General features: G+C 42.5%; 2 protein-coding genes across 2 annotated transcripts; both read left to right on the plus strand.

Moving 5' to 3' along the window:
* Positions 1-6,244: 6,244 nt before the first annotated feature.
* On the plus strand, positions 6,245-7,306 carry LOC308150331 (mucosal pentraxin-like; the record flags this gene model as incomplete). The annotated part of the gene is made up of 3 exons (XM_080523175.1): positions 6,245-6,302; positions 6,530-6,632; positions 6,769-7,306. The coding sequence occupies 3 exons, from the start codon at positions 6,245-6,247 to the stop codon at positions 7,304-7,306; spliced, it is 699 nt and encodes a 232-aa protein (XP_080379301.1).
* Positions 7,307-13,547: 6,241 nt separating this feature from the next.
* LOC308150332 (mucosal pentraxin-like) lies at positions 13,548-14,609 on the plus strand (the record flags this gene model as incomplete). Its single annotated transcript, XM_080523176.1, has 3 exons — positions 13,548-13,605; positions 13,833-13,935; positions 14,072-14,609. 3 exons carry the CDS (start codon positions 13,548-13,550, stop codon positions 14,607-14,609), a joined length of 699 nt encoding a protein of 232 aa, XP_080379302.1.
* Positions 14,610-14,825: the final 216 nt, after the last annotated feature.

A 14,825-nucleotide genomic window follows, 5' to 3' on the forward strand; every position in this document is an offset into this window, starting at 1 on the left:
TCTTCATCATTCTCAAATTGCTGAATGTGACAATACCTCATGAGTTTTCCCCCTATAGAAATCGTTGAATGTATTCTAGCTGAAATTGAGTCACTTGATGTACATGCCAATAAAAGTAGTTAAGCAGTACACTGTTCTTTCTTTATTGGAGTACAGAAGAGACTGTATGCACACACAGTTTTGTTGACCTGTATTTGTTAACCTTTTATTAGTCCCACTGAATCCTGATTCAGTGAGTGCAATGCTTTGCCCATATTGAACACACTGCATGTTAGATAGCCTCTACTAGCTTCTACACTTAGGCAGCACAGAAGTTACTGCAGCTTATTTTACAAAACGCCTTAGTCAAGGCTGTCCAGTCACAACCAATCGACTCAAAAAGCAAAACACAAAGATTTATTGGGGAAAACACACAACATAATCCAGGATTTAACTGGGTTTCAGAACTTCTATGACCAGCTGCTCCTCCTCGACAGCAGACCCCCCTCTACCTGTCTGCCCTGGAGTCAAAGTTAGGCCCTGTCCACACCTATACGTTTTTTTGATAAACGTGGATTTTTATATTCGTTTTGGGGGGTTCGTCCAGACGCAAACGAGTTTTTGCCCCCTGAAAACGAAGATGTTTAAAAACGCCTGCCAGAGTGAAGATGTTTAAAAACGCTGTATATTCGCCGTATATTTTTGACGTGTGGACGAGATAGACGGAGCTTTTTGTATTCGTCACGTCATCATGCACGTAGATTTCTATGATCATGCGCACTGCAGCTGTTTGCTGTTCCCTCTAACGTCATATCCTGGCACCAGTAACTACTATGTTTACAATAGGCAACGGTGTTCGAGGCTACACAAGCGAGGAAAATGGATGTGAACAAAGTGCTTCTAGTTCTTTCACTGTTAACTGGGCTTTTAACCTGTTCACAGATAAATGCACAGTTAATGAACGAGAACATTGAGACAGAGGCGTCTGATTGGCCAGCGGGGCTATGGGGATAATATTATATCGACGACTACTGGTGTGGAATGCTCAATGACAGCGTTTATATTGCGTTCATGCGTATGCATGTGGACACAGACATTGTTTATAAACATGCTGGTGTGGACGGTAATATTTTTATATACGAAAAACGTTTATCAAAAAAACGTATAGGTGTGGACAGGGCCTTAAGCCTAACTTGGATCTCGGCGGGCCTGGTTACCCCTGAAATCTAGTATCCAGGACCTACTGTCCCTTCCTTAAGCCTAACTTGGATCTCGGCGGGCCTGGTTACCCCTGAAATCTAGTATCCAGGACCTACTGTCCCTTCCTTAAGCCTAACTTGGATCTCGGCGGGCCTGGTTACCCCTGAAATCTAGTATCCAGGACCTACTGTCCCTTCCTTAAGCCTAACATGGATCTCGGCGGGCCTGGTTACCCCTGAAATCTAGTATCCAGGACAGTAAAATATTTAAAGTGCAATAGCTGGCAAATGAGCAGTGGGCAGGTGCAGATAAGCTAGTTGAAGGCTATATTGAAGAAGTGCGTTTTTAGCTTTCTTTTAAAAATATTTAGTGAGCTGGCTTCCCTGATCTCTAAAGGTAATGTGTTCCAAAGCTTTGGGGCATAGTTGGCAAAGGCTGCGCTCCCGATCTTCTTCTGACTGTTGCTGGGAACCTCTAATAAACCTGCGATAGATGATCTTAGTGTTCTTGAGGGCACATAATTGGCAAGGGAATTAGCAATGTACTTTGGGCCTCGCCCATTAAGGGCTTTGTATATAAGGAGGAGGACCTTAAAATCAACCCTACATGTTACTGGCAGCCAGTGCAGAGTAGCTAGGACCGGAGTAATGTGTTCTCTCCTCTTGGTTCTAGTTAGAAGTCGAGCTGCAGAGTTTTGAATAAGCTGAAGTCTTGCAGTAGTTTTTTTAGGAAGCCCAGTAAAAAGTGGCTTGAGACAAAGGCATGAATCAGTTTTTCAGCATCTTTTTGGTTTATAAGTGGTCTTACTTTAGCAATGTTTCTAAGGTGAAAGAATTATGTTTTCGTCACCTTGTTAATATGGGACTTGAAGCTTAGGTCTGAGTCGAAAATAACACCTAGACCTCAGGTTTAATCAATGATGTCAGTTTCCCTAGATTATTAAGCAGCATATCCCTCTTTGCTTTAGGGCCGATCAGTAGGACTTCAGTTTTGTCCTCGTTTAGCTTCAAGAAGTTATTGCTCATCCATTTATTTATTGCTAGAAGACAGTTCGTAATGGAGTCTATAGCTGAAGTATCATTTGGTTCAGCAGAAATGTACAGTTGCGTGTCATCGGCATAGCTGTGGAAACATACGTTGTGCTCTCTAATGATGTCCCCGAGTGGTAACATGTATAGTGAGAATAGTAGTGGACCAAGGCAGCTCCCTTGTGCGACTCCGAAATCGCTGTCATATTTCTCAGACACATGATCTCCAAGCTTGACATAGAACTTTCTCCCTGTAATGCAACTAATACAATTGTGCAATGTAGATTCTGCTTCCAGCATTATTAGTAGTGTTGTTAGTAGTATACTATTATTAGTATTATTATTATTAGTAGTAGTAGTAGTATTATTATTATAGTGACTATAAGTTCTGAGTTATTCTGGTTATTTATTATGCAGTTAAACAGGGAGTCCATTCTGAAGGAATCTCATAATAACTGATACTAGGCTTACTTTAAGTGTTACTATTGTATATGACAGTAATTCATAAGTTCTAATGATAGTAACTCTACCACTGAGTGTTCGTTTAGCTCCAGACAGGGCCTGGGTGTGTGTGTGTGTGTGTGTGTGTGTGTGTGTGTGTGTGTGTGTGTGTGTGTGTGTTCTGGTAGCATTGTGTATGTATGTTACGGAGCCCCCCTGGGGTCACATGGTAGAGAACAATTATTTGATGTGTGAATCTGTTCCCTCGGTTTAGTAAATCTGTTCCCTCGGTTTAGTAATTCGTTAGGGTTAGGGTTAGAATCCTTGCAATCGTTCTGGCTCGTAGGGCCTAACCCTAACTCTAACGAATTACTAAACCGAGGGAACAAATTACTAAATCGAGGGAACGGATACCTGTCTGTCTGCCCTGGAGTCAAAGTTAAACTCTACCTGTATGTCTGCCCTGGAGTCAAAGTTACTCTCTACCTGTCTGTCTGCCCTGGAGTCAAAGTTACTCTCTACCTGTCTGTCTGCCCTGGGGGGTATTCCACGAAGCTCGATAAAGTTCTAAGCCTCGATAAAGTTCTAAGCCTCGAAAATGTTAGCTTGCGTTCGGTGCCATCAATGTGGCTCAAATAATTCGCTGCTTGGTTGAGCTCCTTCTGAGTCAGATATAATTAGCCTGGTCGCGACCAGGCTAAAACACAGGCTATGGTAAGACGCGCGTCAAAAAAGGCTCACAGGCGGAAACTAAACCCCGAACGACAGTTCCTCATGTGTCTTTTAGGAAATATTAGTTCCCACTTCACACGAGATAGATAGATGGATAGGTTGACTGTGTGATAGATAGATAATTTGATAATTTGAAAGTGTGATCGATCGATAGATAGTTTGATTGTGTGATAGATAACTAGATATTTAGAAAGTGTGATAGATAGATAGATAGATCGATGGATACATAAATTAAAAAATGTACAAAATAAAATAAAATGAATAGGTATGTCTATTGCATTGCTGTTATCACAGCGGTCTGGTTGGCGCAGTGGTTAAGGCAGCCGGCTGGAGTCCCAAAGGTTGCGAGTTCGAAGTCTTTTTTTCTTTTCTTTTTTACATTTAACCGAAGATTTCATGCAAAGGCTTCAAACACCATTGTAATCGTGTCAGTTCTTGTAAATTAGCCTGCACCATAATTTTATAGCCTACATACTTTTTTAGATGAGATTTTAGATTAGATTCAGACAACGAAATTGCAGTAAAAAGTGTGTCGGAAGAGGGATTCGAACCACGTCTAAAAATTATGAATAAATCCTGTGGCAGCCGTCGATACCACTAGGCCATTGTGGCGATATGACGGTTTGTAGCCTGCTGCTGATATCACCACAGTAGTAATATTCATTTATTAAAATATGAACATATAACAATAACTGGGGCTAGTATGACCTACGCATTTAATCGGTCAGCAATTTCTTGCCAAACCATTTCCCTCGCCTTGTTAATTGCGGCAGTATTGCACTATTTTACATCTTATTTTTCCGTCTTCATAAAGATCAATAATTCGGGAATGCTGCGCAAATGTAGTACGCCTGCAGAGTGGAGTATCTTCATTTCGACAGATCGACTCTTCTGGGCTCTTTATGTCTGCGTGCACGCGCCGATATCGAAGATTTGTAAGCCTGTCTTCTGTGAACACTCATCACGCAAGGCTGATCCTCGTTCGAGGAATCACCTGAGGCTTGAATTCCAATCTCGAGTTGCCTGAGCGCCGCATTTATTTATATCGCCGCTATACTGATCCGCCTTTAGTGGAATGGCCCCCTGGAGTCAAAGTTACTCTCTACCTGTCTGTCTGCCCTGGAGTCAAAGTTTCTCTCTTACACCTATAACGGCATAACAAACTGGATTCTTTCAGCACATGATAAACCTCTTAACCATAGAAAGAAACATGTTTGTACATCTGTAAACAGGTTAAAAGTCCAGTTGACAGTGAAGGAACTAGAAGCACTTTGTACACATCCATTTTCCTTGCTTGTGTAGCCTCGACCACCGTTGCCTGTTTTAAACAAAGTAGTTACTGGTGCCAGGATATGACGTTGGATGAAACAGCTGCAGTGCGCATGATCATAGAAATCTACGCGCATAATTACGTGACGAACACAAAGACAACTGTCTATCTCGTCCACACATCAAAAATATACAGCGAATATACAGCGTTTTAAAAAAAACTTCACTCTGGCCGGAGTTTTTTTAAATGTTCGAATTCAGGGGGCAAAAACTTGTTTATCAAAAAACGTATTAGTGTGGACAAGGCCTGAGTCTGCTTCTCCTGCAACATAAGGCTATGTCCACACCTATACGTTTTTTTGATAAACGTTTTTCGCATATAAAAATATGACGCACCAGCATGTTTATAAACAATGTCTGTGTCCACATGCATACGCATGAACGCAATATAAACGCTGTCATTGAGCATTCCACACCAGTAGTCGGCGATATACTATTATCCCCATAGCCCCGCTGGCCAATCAGACGCCTCTGTCTCTCAATGTGCTCGATCATTAACTGTGCATTTATCTGTAAACAGGTTAAAAGTCCAGTTAACAGTGAAAGAACTAGAAGCACTTTGTTCACATCCATTTTCCTCGCTTGTGTAGCCTCGAACACCGTTGCCTGTTGTAATAACAGGATATGACGTAGGAGGGAACAGCAAACAGCTGCAGTGCGCATGATCATAGAAATCTACGCGCATGATGACGTGACGAATACAAAAAGCACCGTCTATCTCGTCCACACGTCAAAAATATACGGCGAATATACAGCGTTTTTAAACATCTTCACTCTGGCAGGCGCTTTTAAACATCTTCGTTTTCAGAGGGCAAAAACTCGTTTGCGTCTGGACGAACCCCCCCAAAACGAATATAAAAATCCACGTTTATCAAAAAAACGTATAGGTGTGGACAGGGCCTCAAGCAGACCCACAACCAACAGCCCGTATAGACCATCACACTCCACCCCATAACATGGGGCCCATAAGGGACCCGAAACCAGTCCCAACAACAACAACAACAACAACAACAACAAAAATATACTAAATAAATAAACATCAAATGTAACAAAACAAATATCCAGTTCATTACATATTGTAGTGACCCACAGAGTAGCGGGTGTATTGATAACCATGCACAGCTGCCCCGCATTCCCCTATCAGGCGGATGGCCCAGAGAAGAGAACTGCAGGCTCGTTAGCCCCACATGCCACACCTGGGCCTCCTCCTAGGGACTCACAGATAAGGAGGAGCCACTTCTCTATTCCACTGATCACAATAAAAAGGACAGGAGAGACCAGACATCTTAGGAACTAAACTAGACATCTTCTGGATCAATTAAGCTACAGTACATCTGCCGTTTAGTAGAACTGACAAGGTAGGTTCTCTAGCATGACATACGGTGAAAGACATTTTGTCCATTAATGACACACTTGCAATTGAAGAGAATGCATTCAAGGAGAATACAAACCCATTTAAAGTGTATACTTGCATGTACACTGAAACCCTAATGTCATATTTGTTGTAAACATTGCTGTTGATGTATTGTGAACAGATGGAGAGACTCTTTGTGGTGCTGGTCATGTTCACCATGTGCTGGGCCGAGCCTCAAGGTGAGACATCTGAACATCCCGTTGATTTACTTTGAACATGAATGCTCATTTGACATACGATCAGTATTCATGAATCATATGGCACTACACACATACCTGGAAGTACATACCATTTACATTTGTGTATGCAATGGAAATCTCTTCAGACAGTACTAACATTACAATTCCAAATGTGCTTTGAAGGGTTTGTTTTGATTTGATGGACTGAATCCTCTTTGTCTGACCAGACCTCACAGGTAAAATGTTTACATTTACACGAGAGACCAACACTGCGCACGTGAAGCTGACACCAATAGGAGAGATCCTTGGCTCTGCGACCATATGTCTCAGGTAATATGGTGTTCAATACTTCTGTCGTCAACTTTAGACAACTCAAAACACCTTGACGTTGTGTCTGCATGTTGAATCCATAGTGATATTGAATATTTCTTGTTCTAACTCTATATTTATGAACCTCTTCCTGAAGGTATTTCACAGACCTGCGGCGACACTATACTCTGTTCTCCATGGCCTCCCGAAAAGACGACAACGACCTGCTGCTGTTCAAGAGGGTAACTGGAAGACTGGAACTGCACGTCAGGCATAAGGCACTCAAGTTTAAGGGGGTGCCAGGTGAGCTCAACGTGTGGGTCTCAGTGTGTGCCACATGGAACTCCACCGATGGTCAGCTGTGGACCAATGGGAAGCCCAGCCCAACGCAGACGCCGGGCTACACAGGGGTGCTTGATGGTGGTGTTCCCAGTGTCATTCTGGGTCAGGACCAAGACTCCTATGGGGGGGGCTTTGTTACGAGTCAGTCATTTGTTGGGCTGATCAGTGATGTGAATGTGTGGAACCATGTCCTGTCTCCTTGTGAGATTCAGCACTTCACAGCTGATGTAAACTACAGCCCAGGCAATGTGATTAACTGGAGGGCACTGACTTACACTGAGAGTGGGCAGGAGGTGTTTGTAGAGGACAAGTTGAGAGCCATTTCTAACTTCTCCAACTTCTGTGCTGTTTAATCTTCATCATTCTCAAATTGCTGAATGTGACAATACCTCATGAGTTTTCCCCCTATAGAAATCGTTGAATGTATTCTAGCTGAAATTGAGTCACTTGATGTACATGCCAATAAAAGTAGTTAAGCAGTACACTGTTCTTTCTTTATTGGAGTACAGAAGAGGCTGTATGCACACACAGTTTTGTTGACCTGTATTTGTTAACCTTTTATTAGTCCCACTGAATCCTGATTCAGTGAGTGCAATGCTTTGCCCATATTGAACACACTGCATGTTAGATAGCCTCTACTAGCTTCTACACTTAGGCAGCACAGAAGTTACTGCAGCTTATTTTACAAAACGCCTTAGTCAAGGCTGTCCAGTCACAACCAATCGACTCAAAAAGCAAAACACAAAGATTTATTGGGGAAAACACACAACATAATCCAGGATTTAACTGGGTTTCAGAACTTCTATGACCAGCTGCTCCTCCTCGACAGCAGACCCCCCTCTACCTGTCTGCCCTGGAGTCAAAGTTAGGCCCTGTCCACACCTATACGTTTTTTTGATAAACGTGGATTTTTATATTCGTTTTGGGGGGTTCGTCCAGACGCAAACGAGTTTTTGCCCCCTGAAAACGAAGATGTTTAAAAACGCCTGCCAGAGTGAAGATGTTTAAAAACGCTGTATATTCGCCGTATATTTTTGACGTGTGGACGAGATAGACGGAGCTTTTTGTATTCGTCACGTCATCATGCACGTAGATTTCTATGATCATGCGCACTGCAGCTGTTTGCTGTTCCCTCTAACGTCATATCCTGGCACCAGTAACTACTATGTTTACAATAGGCAACGGTGTTCGAGGCTACACAAGCGAGGAAAATGGATGTGAACAAAGTGCTTCTAGTTCTTTCACTGTTAACTGGGCTTTTAACCTGTTCACAGATAAATGCACAGTTAATGAACGAGAACATTGAGACAGAGGCGTCTGATTGGCCAGCGGGGCTATGGGGATAATATTATATCGCCGACTACTGGTGTGGAATGCTCAATGACAGCGTTTATATTGCGTTCATGCGTATGCATGTGGACACAGACATTGTTTATAAACATGCTGGTGTGGACGGTAATATTTTTATATACGAAAAACGTTTATCAAAAAAACGTATAGGTGTGGACAGGGCCTTAAGCCTAACTTGGATCTCGGCGGGCCTGGTTACCCCTGAAATCTAGTATCCAGGACCTACTGTCCCTTCCTTAAGCCTAACTTGGATCTCGGCGGGCCTGGTTACCCCTGAAATCTAGTATCCAGGACCTACTGTCCCTTCCTTAAGCCTAACTTGGATCTCGGCGGGCCTGGTTACCCCTGAAATCTAGTATCCAGGACCTACTGTCCCTTCCTTAAGCCTAACATGGATCTCGGCGGGCCTGGTTACCCCTGAAATCTAGTATCCAGGACAGTAAAATATTTAAAGTGCAATAGCTGGCAAATGAGCAGTGGGCAGGTGCAGATAAGCTAGTTGAAGGCTATATTGAAGAAGTGCGTTTTTAGCTTTCTTTTAAAAATATTTAGTGAGCTGGCTTCCCTGATCTCTAAAGGTAATGTGTTCCAAAGCTTTGGGGCATAGTTGGCAAAGGCTGCGCTCCCGATCTTCTTCTGACTGTTGCTGGGAACCTCTAATAAACCTGCGATAGATGATCTTAGTGTTCTTGAGGGCACATAATTGGCAAGGGAATTAGCAATGTACTTTGGGCCTCGCCCATTAAGGGCTTTGTATATAAGGAGGAGGACCTTAAAATCAACCCTACATGTTACTGGCAGCCAGTGCAGAGTAGCTAGGACCGGAGTAATGTGTTCTCTCCTCTTGGTTCTAGTTAGAAGTCGAGCTGCAGAGTTTTGAATAAGCTGAAGTCTTGCAGTAGTTTTTTTAGGAAGCCCAGTAAAAAGTGGCTTGAGACAAAGGCATGAATCAGTTTTTCAGCATCTTTTTGGTTTATAAGTGGTCTTACTTTAGCAATGTTTCTAAGGTGAAAGAATTATGTTTTCGTCACCTTGTTAATATGGGACTTGAAGCTTAGGTCTGAGTCGAAAATAACACCTAGACCTCAGGTTTAATCAATGATGTCAGTTTCCCTAGATTATTAAGCAGCATATCCCTCTTTGCTTTAGGGCCGATCAGTAGGACTTCAGTTTTGTCCTCGTTTAGCTTCAAGAAGTTATTGCTCATCCATTTATTTATTGCTAGAAGACAGTTCGTAATGGAGTCTATAGCTGAAGTATCATTTGGTTCAGCAGAAATGTACAGTTGCGTGTCATCGGCATAGCTGTGGAAACATACGTTGTGCTCTCTAATGATGTCCCCGAGTGGTAACATGTATAGTGAGAATAGTAGTGGACCAAGGCAGCTCCCTTGTGCGACTCCGAAATCGCTGTCATATTTCTCAGACACATGATCTCCAAGCTTGACATAGAACTTTCTCCCTGTAATGCAACTAATACAATTGTGCAATGTAGATTCTGCTTCCAGCATTATTAGTAGTGTTGTTAGTAGTATACTATTATTAGTATTATTATTATTAGTAGTAGTAGTAGTATTATTATTATAGTGACTATAAGTTCTGAGTTATTCTGGTTATTTATTATGCAGTTAAACAGGGAGTCCATTCTGAAGGAATCTCATAATAACTGATACTAGGCTTACTTTAAGTGTTACTATTGTATATGACAGTAATTCATAAGTTCTAATGATAGTAACTCTACCACTGAGTGTTCGTTTAGCTCCAGACAGGGCCTGGTGTGTGTGTGTGTGTGTGTGTGTGTGTGTGTGTGTGTGTGTGTGTGTGTGTGTGTGTGTTCTGGTAGCATTGTGTATGTATGTTACGGAGCCCCCCTGGGGTCACATGGTAGAGAACAATTATTTGATGTGTGAATCTGTTCCCTCGGTTTAGTAAATCTGTTCCCTCGGTTTAGTAATTCGTTAGGGTTAGGGTTAGAATCCTTGCAATCGTTCTGGCTCGTAGGGCCTAACCCTAACTCTAACGAATTACTAAACCGAGGGAACAAATTACTAAATCGAGGGAACGGATACCTGTCTGTCTGCCCTGGAGTCAAAGTTAAACTCTACCTGTATGTCTGCCCTGGAGTCAAAGTTACTCTCTACCTGTCTGTCTGCCCTGGAGTCAAAGTTACTCTCTACCTGTCTGTCTGCCCTGGGGGGTATTCCACGAAGCTCGATAAAGTTCTAAGCCTCGATAAAGTTCTAAGCCTCGAAAATGTTAGCTTGCGTTCGGTGCCATCAATGTGGCTCAAATAATTCGCTGCTTGGTTGAGCTCCTTCTGAGTCAGATATAATTAGCCTGGTCGCGACCAGGCTAAAACACAGGCTATGGTAAGACGCGCGTCAAAAAAGGCTCACAGGCGGAAACTAAACCCCGAACGACAGTTCCTCATGTGTCTTTTAGGAAATATTAGTTCCCACTTCACACGAGATAGATAGATGGATAGGTTGACTGTGTGATAGATAGATAATTTGATAATTTGAAAGTGTGATCGATCGATAGATAGTTTGATTGTGTGATAGATAACTAGATATTTAGAAAGTGTGATAGATAGATAGATAGATCGATGGATACATAAATTAAAAAATGTACAAAATAAAATAAAATGAATAGGTATGTCTATTGCATTGCTGTTATCACAGCGGTCTGGTTGGCGCAGTGGTTAAGGCAGCCGGCTGGAGTCCCAAAGGTTGCGAGTTCGAAGTCTTTTTTTCTTTTCTTTTTTACATTTAACCGAAGATTTCATGCAAAGGCTTCAAACACCATTGTAATCGTGTCAGTTCTTGTAAATTAGCCTGCACCATAATTTTATAGCCTACATACTTTTTTAGATGAGATTTTAGATTAGATTCAGACAACGAAATTGCAGTAAAAAGTGTGTCGGAAGAGGGATTCGAACCACGTCTAAAAATTATGAATAAATCCTGTGGCAGCCGTCGATACCACTAGGCCATTGTGGCGATATGACGGTTTGTAGCCTGCTGCTGATATCACCACAGTAGTAATATTCATTTATTAAAATATGAACATATAACAATAACTGGGGCTAGTATGACCTACGCATTTAATCGGTCAGCAATTTCTTGCCAAACCATTTCCCTCGCCTTGTTAATTGCGGCAGTATTGCACTATTTTACATCTTATTTTTCCGTCTTCATAAAGATCAATAATTCGGGAATGCTGCGCAAATGTAGTACGCCTGCAGAGTGGAGTATCTTCATTTCGACAGATCGACTCTTCTGGGCTCTTTATGTCTGCGTGCACGCGCCGATATCGAAGATTTGTAAGCCTGTCTTCTGTGAACACTCATCACGCAAGGCTGATCCTCGTTCGAGGAATCACCTGAGGCTTGAATTCCAATCTCGAGTTGCCTGAGCGCCGCATTTATTTATATCGCCGCTATACTGATCCGCCTTTAGTGGAATGGCCCCCTGGAGTCAAAGTTACTCTCTACCTGTCTGTCTGCCCTGGAGTCAAAGTTTCTCTCTTACACCTATAACGGCATAACAAACTGGATTCTTTCAGCACATGATAAACCTCTTAACCATAGAAACAAACATGTTTGTACATCTGTAAACAGGTTAAAAGTCCAGTTGACAGTGAAGGAACTAGAAGCACTTTGTACACATCCATTTTCCTTGCTTGTGTAGCCTCGACCACCGTTGCCTGTTTTAAACAAAGTAGTTACTGGTGCCAGGATATGACGTTGGATGAAACAGCTGCAGTGCGCATGATCATAGAAATCTACGCGCATAATTACGTGACGAACACAAAGACAACTGTCTATCTCGTCCACACATCAAAAATATACAGCGAATATACAGCGTTTTAAAAAAAACTTCACTCTGGCCGGAGTTTTTTTAAATGTTCGAATTCAGGGGGCAAAAACTTGTTTATCAAAAAACGTATTAGTGTGGACAAGGCCTGAGTCTGCTTCTCCTGCAACATAAGGCTATGTCCACACCTATACGTTTTTTTGATAAACGTTTTTCGCATATAAAAATATGACGCACCAGCATGTTTATAAACAATGTCTGTGTCCACATGCATACGCATGAACGCAATATAAACGCTGTCATTGAGCATTCCACACCAGTAGTCGGCGATATACTATTATCCCCATAGCCCCGCTGGCCAATCAGACGCCTCTGTCTCTCAATGTGCTCGATCATTAACTGTGCATTTATCTGTAAACAGGTTAAAAGTCCAGTTAACAGTGAAAGAACTAGAAGCACTTTGTTCACATCCATTTTCCTCGCTTGTGTAGCCTCGAACACCGTTGCCTGTTGTAATAACAGGATATGACGTAGGAGGGAACAGCAAACAGCTGCAGTGCGCATGATCATAGAAATCTACGCGCATGATGACGTGACGAATACAAAAAGCACCGTCTATCTCGTCCACACGTCAAAAATATACGGCGAATATACAGCGTTTTTAAACATCTTCACTCTGGCAGGCGCTTTTAAACATCTTCGTTTTCAGAGGGCAAAAACTCGTTTGCGTCTGGACGAACCCCCCCAAAACGAATATAAAAATCCACGTTTATCAAAAAAACGTATAGGTGTGGACAGGGCCTCAAGCAGACCCACAACCAACAGCCCGTATAGACCATCACACTCCACCCCATAACATGGGGCCCATAAGGGACCCGAAACCAGTCCCAACAACAACAACAACAACAACAAAAATATACTAAATAAATAAACATCAAATGTAACAAAACAAATATCCAGTTCATTACATATTGTAGTGACCCACAGAGTAGCGGGTGTATTGATAACCATGCACAGCTGCCCCGCATTCCCCTATCAGGCGGATGGCCCAGAGAAGAGAACTGCAGGCTCGTTAGCCCCACATGCCACACCTGGGCCTCCTCCTAGGGACTCACAGATAAGGAGGAGCCACTTCTCTATTCCACTGATCACAATAAAAAGGACAGGAGAGACCAGACATCTTAGGAACTAAACTAGACATCTTCTGGATCAATTAAGCTACAGTACATCTGCCGTTTAGTAGAACTGACAAGGTAGGTTCTCTAGCATGACATACGGTGAAAGACATTTTGTCCATTAATGACACACTTGCAATTGAAGAGAATGCATTCAAGGAGAATACAAACCCATTTAAAGTGTATACTTGCATGTACACTGAAACCCTAATGTCATATTTGTTGTAAACATTGCTGTTGATGTATTGTGAACAGATGGAGAGACTCTTTGTGGTGCTGGTCATGTTCACCATGTGCTGGGCCGAGCCTCAAGGTGAGACATCTGAACATCCCGTTGATTTACTTTGAACATGAATGCTCATTTGACATACGATCAGTATTCATGAATCATATGGCACTACACACATACCTGGAAGTCCATACCATTTACATTTGTGTATGCAATGGAAATCTCTTCAGACAGTACTAACATTACAATTCCAAATGTGCTTTGAAGGGTTTGTTTTGATTTGATGGACTGAATCCTCTTTGTCTGACCAGACCTCACAGGTAAAATGTTTACATTTACACGAGAGACCAACACTGCGCACGTGAAGCTGACACCAATAGGAGAGATCCTTGGCTCTGCGACCATATGTCTCAGGTAATATGGTGTTCAATACTTCTGTCGTCAACTTTAGACAACTCAAAACACCTTGACGTTGTGTCTGCATGTTGAATCCATAGTGATATTGAATATTTCTTGTTCTAACTCTATATTTATGAACCTCTTCCTGAAGGTATTTCACAGACCTGCGGCGACACTATACTCTGTTCTCCATGGCCTCCCGAAAAGACGACAACGACCTGCTGCTGTTCAAGAGGGTAACTGGAAGACTGGAACTGCACGTCAGGCATAAGGCACTCAAGTTTAAGGGGGTGCCAGGTGAGCTCAACGTGTGGGTCTCAGTGTGTGCCACCTGGAACTCCACCGATGGTCAGCTGTGGACCAATGGGAAGCCCAGCCCAACGCAGACGCCGGGCTACACAGGGGTGCTTGATGGTGGTGTTCCCAGTGTCATTCTGGGTCAGGACCAAGACTCCTATGGGGGGGGCTTTGTTACGAGTCAGTCATTTGTTGGGCTGATCAGTGATGTGAATGTGTGGAACCATGTCCTGTCTCCTTGTGAGATTCAGCACTTCACAGCTGATGTAAACTACAGCCCAGGCAATGTGATTAACTGGAGGGCACTGACTTACACTGAGAGTGGGCAGGAGGTGTTTGTAGAGGACAAGTTGAGAGCCATTTCTAACTTCTCCAACTTCTGTGCTGTTTAATCTTCATCATTCTCAAATTGCTGAATGTGACAATACCTCATGAGTTTTCCCCCTATAGAAATCGTTGAATGTATTCTAGCTGAAATTGAGTCACTTGATGTACATGCCAATAAAAGTAGTTAAGCAGTACACTGTTCTTTCTTTATTGGAGTACAGAAGAGACTGTATGCACACACAGTTTTGTTGACCTGTATTTGTTAACCTTTTATTAGTCCC

The sequence above is a fragment of the Nansenia antarctica genome (assembly GCF_963989245.1).
Source record: "Nansenia antarctica genome assembly, chromosome: 2".
Lineage (NCBI taxonomy): Eukaryota > Metazoa > Chordata > Actinopteri > Argentiniformes > Microstomatidae > Nansenia > Nansenia antarctica.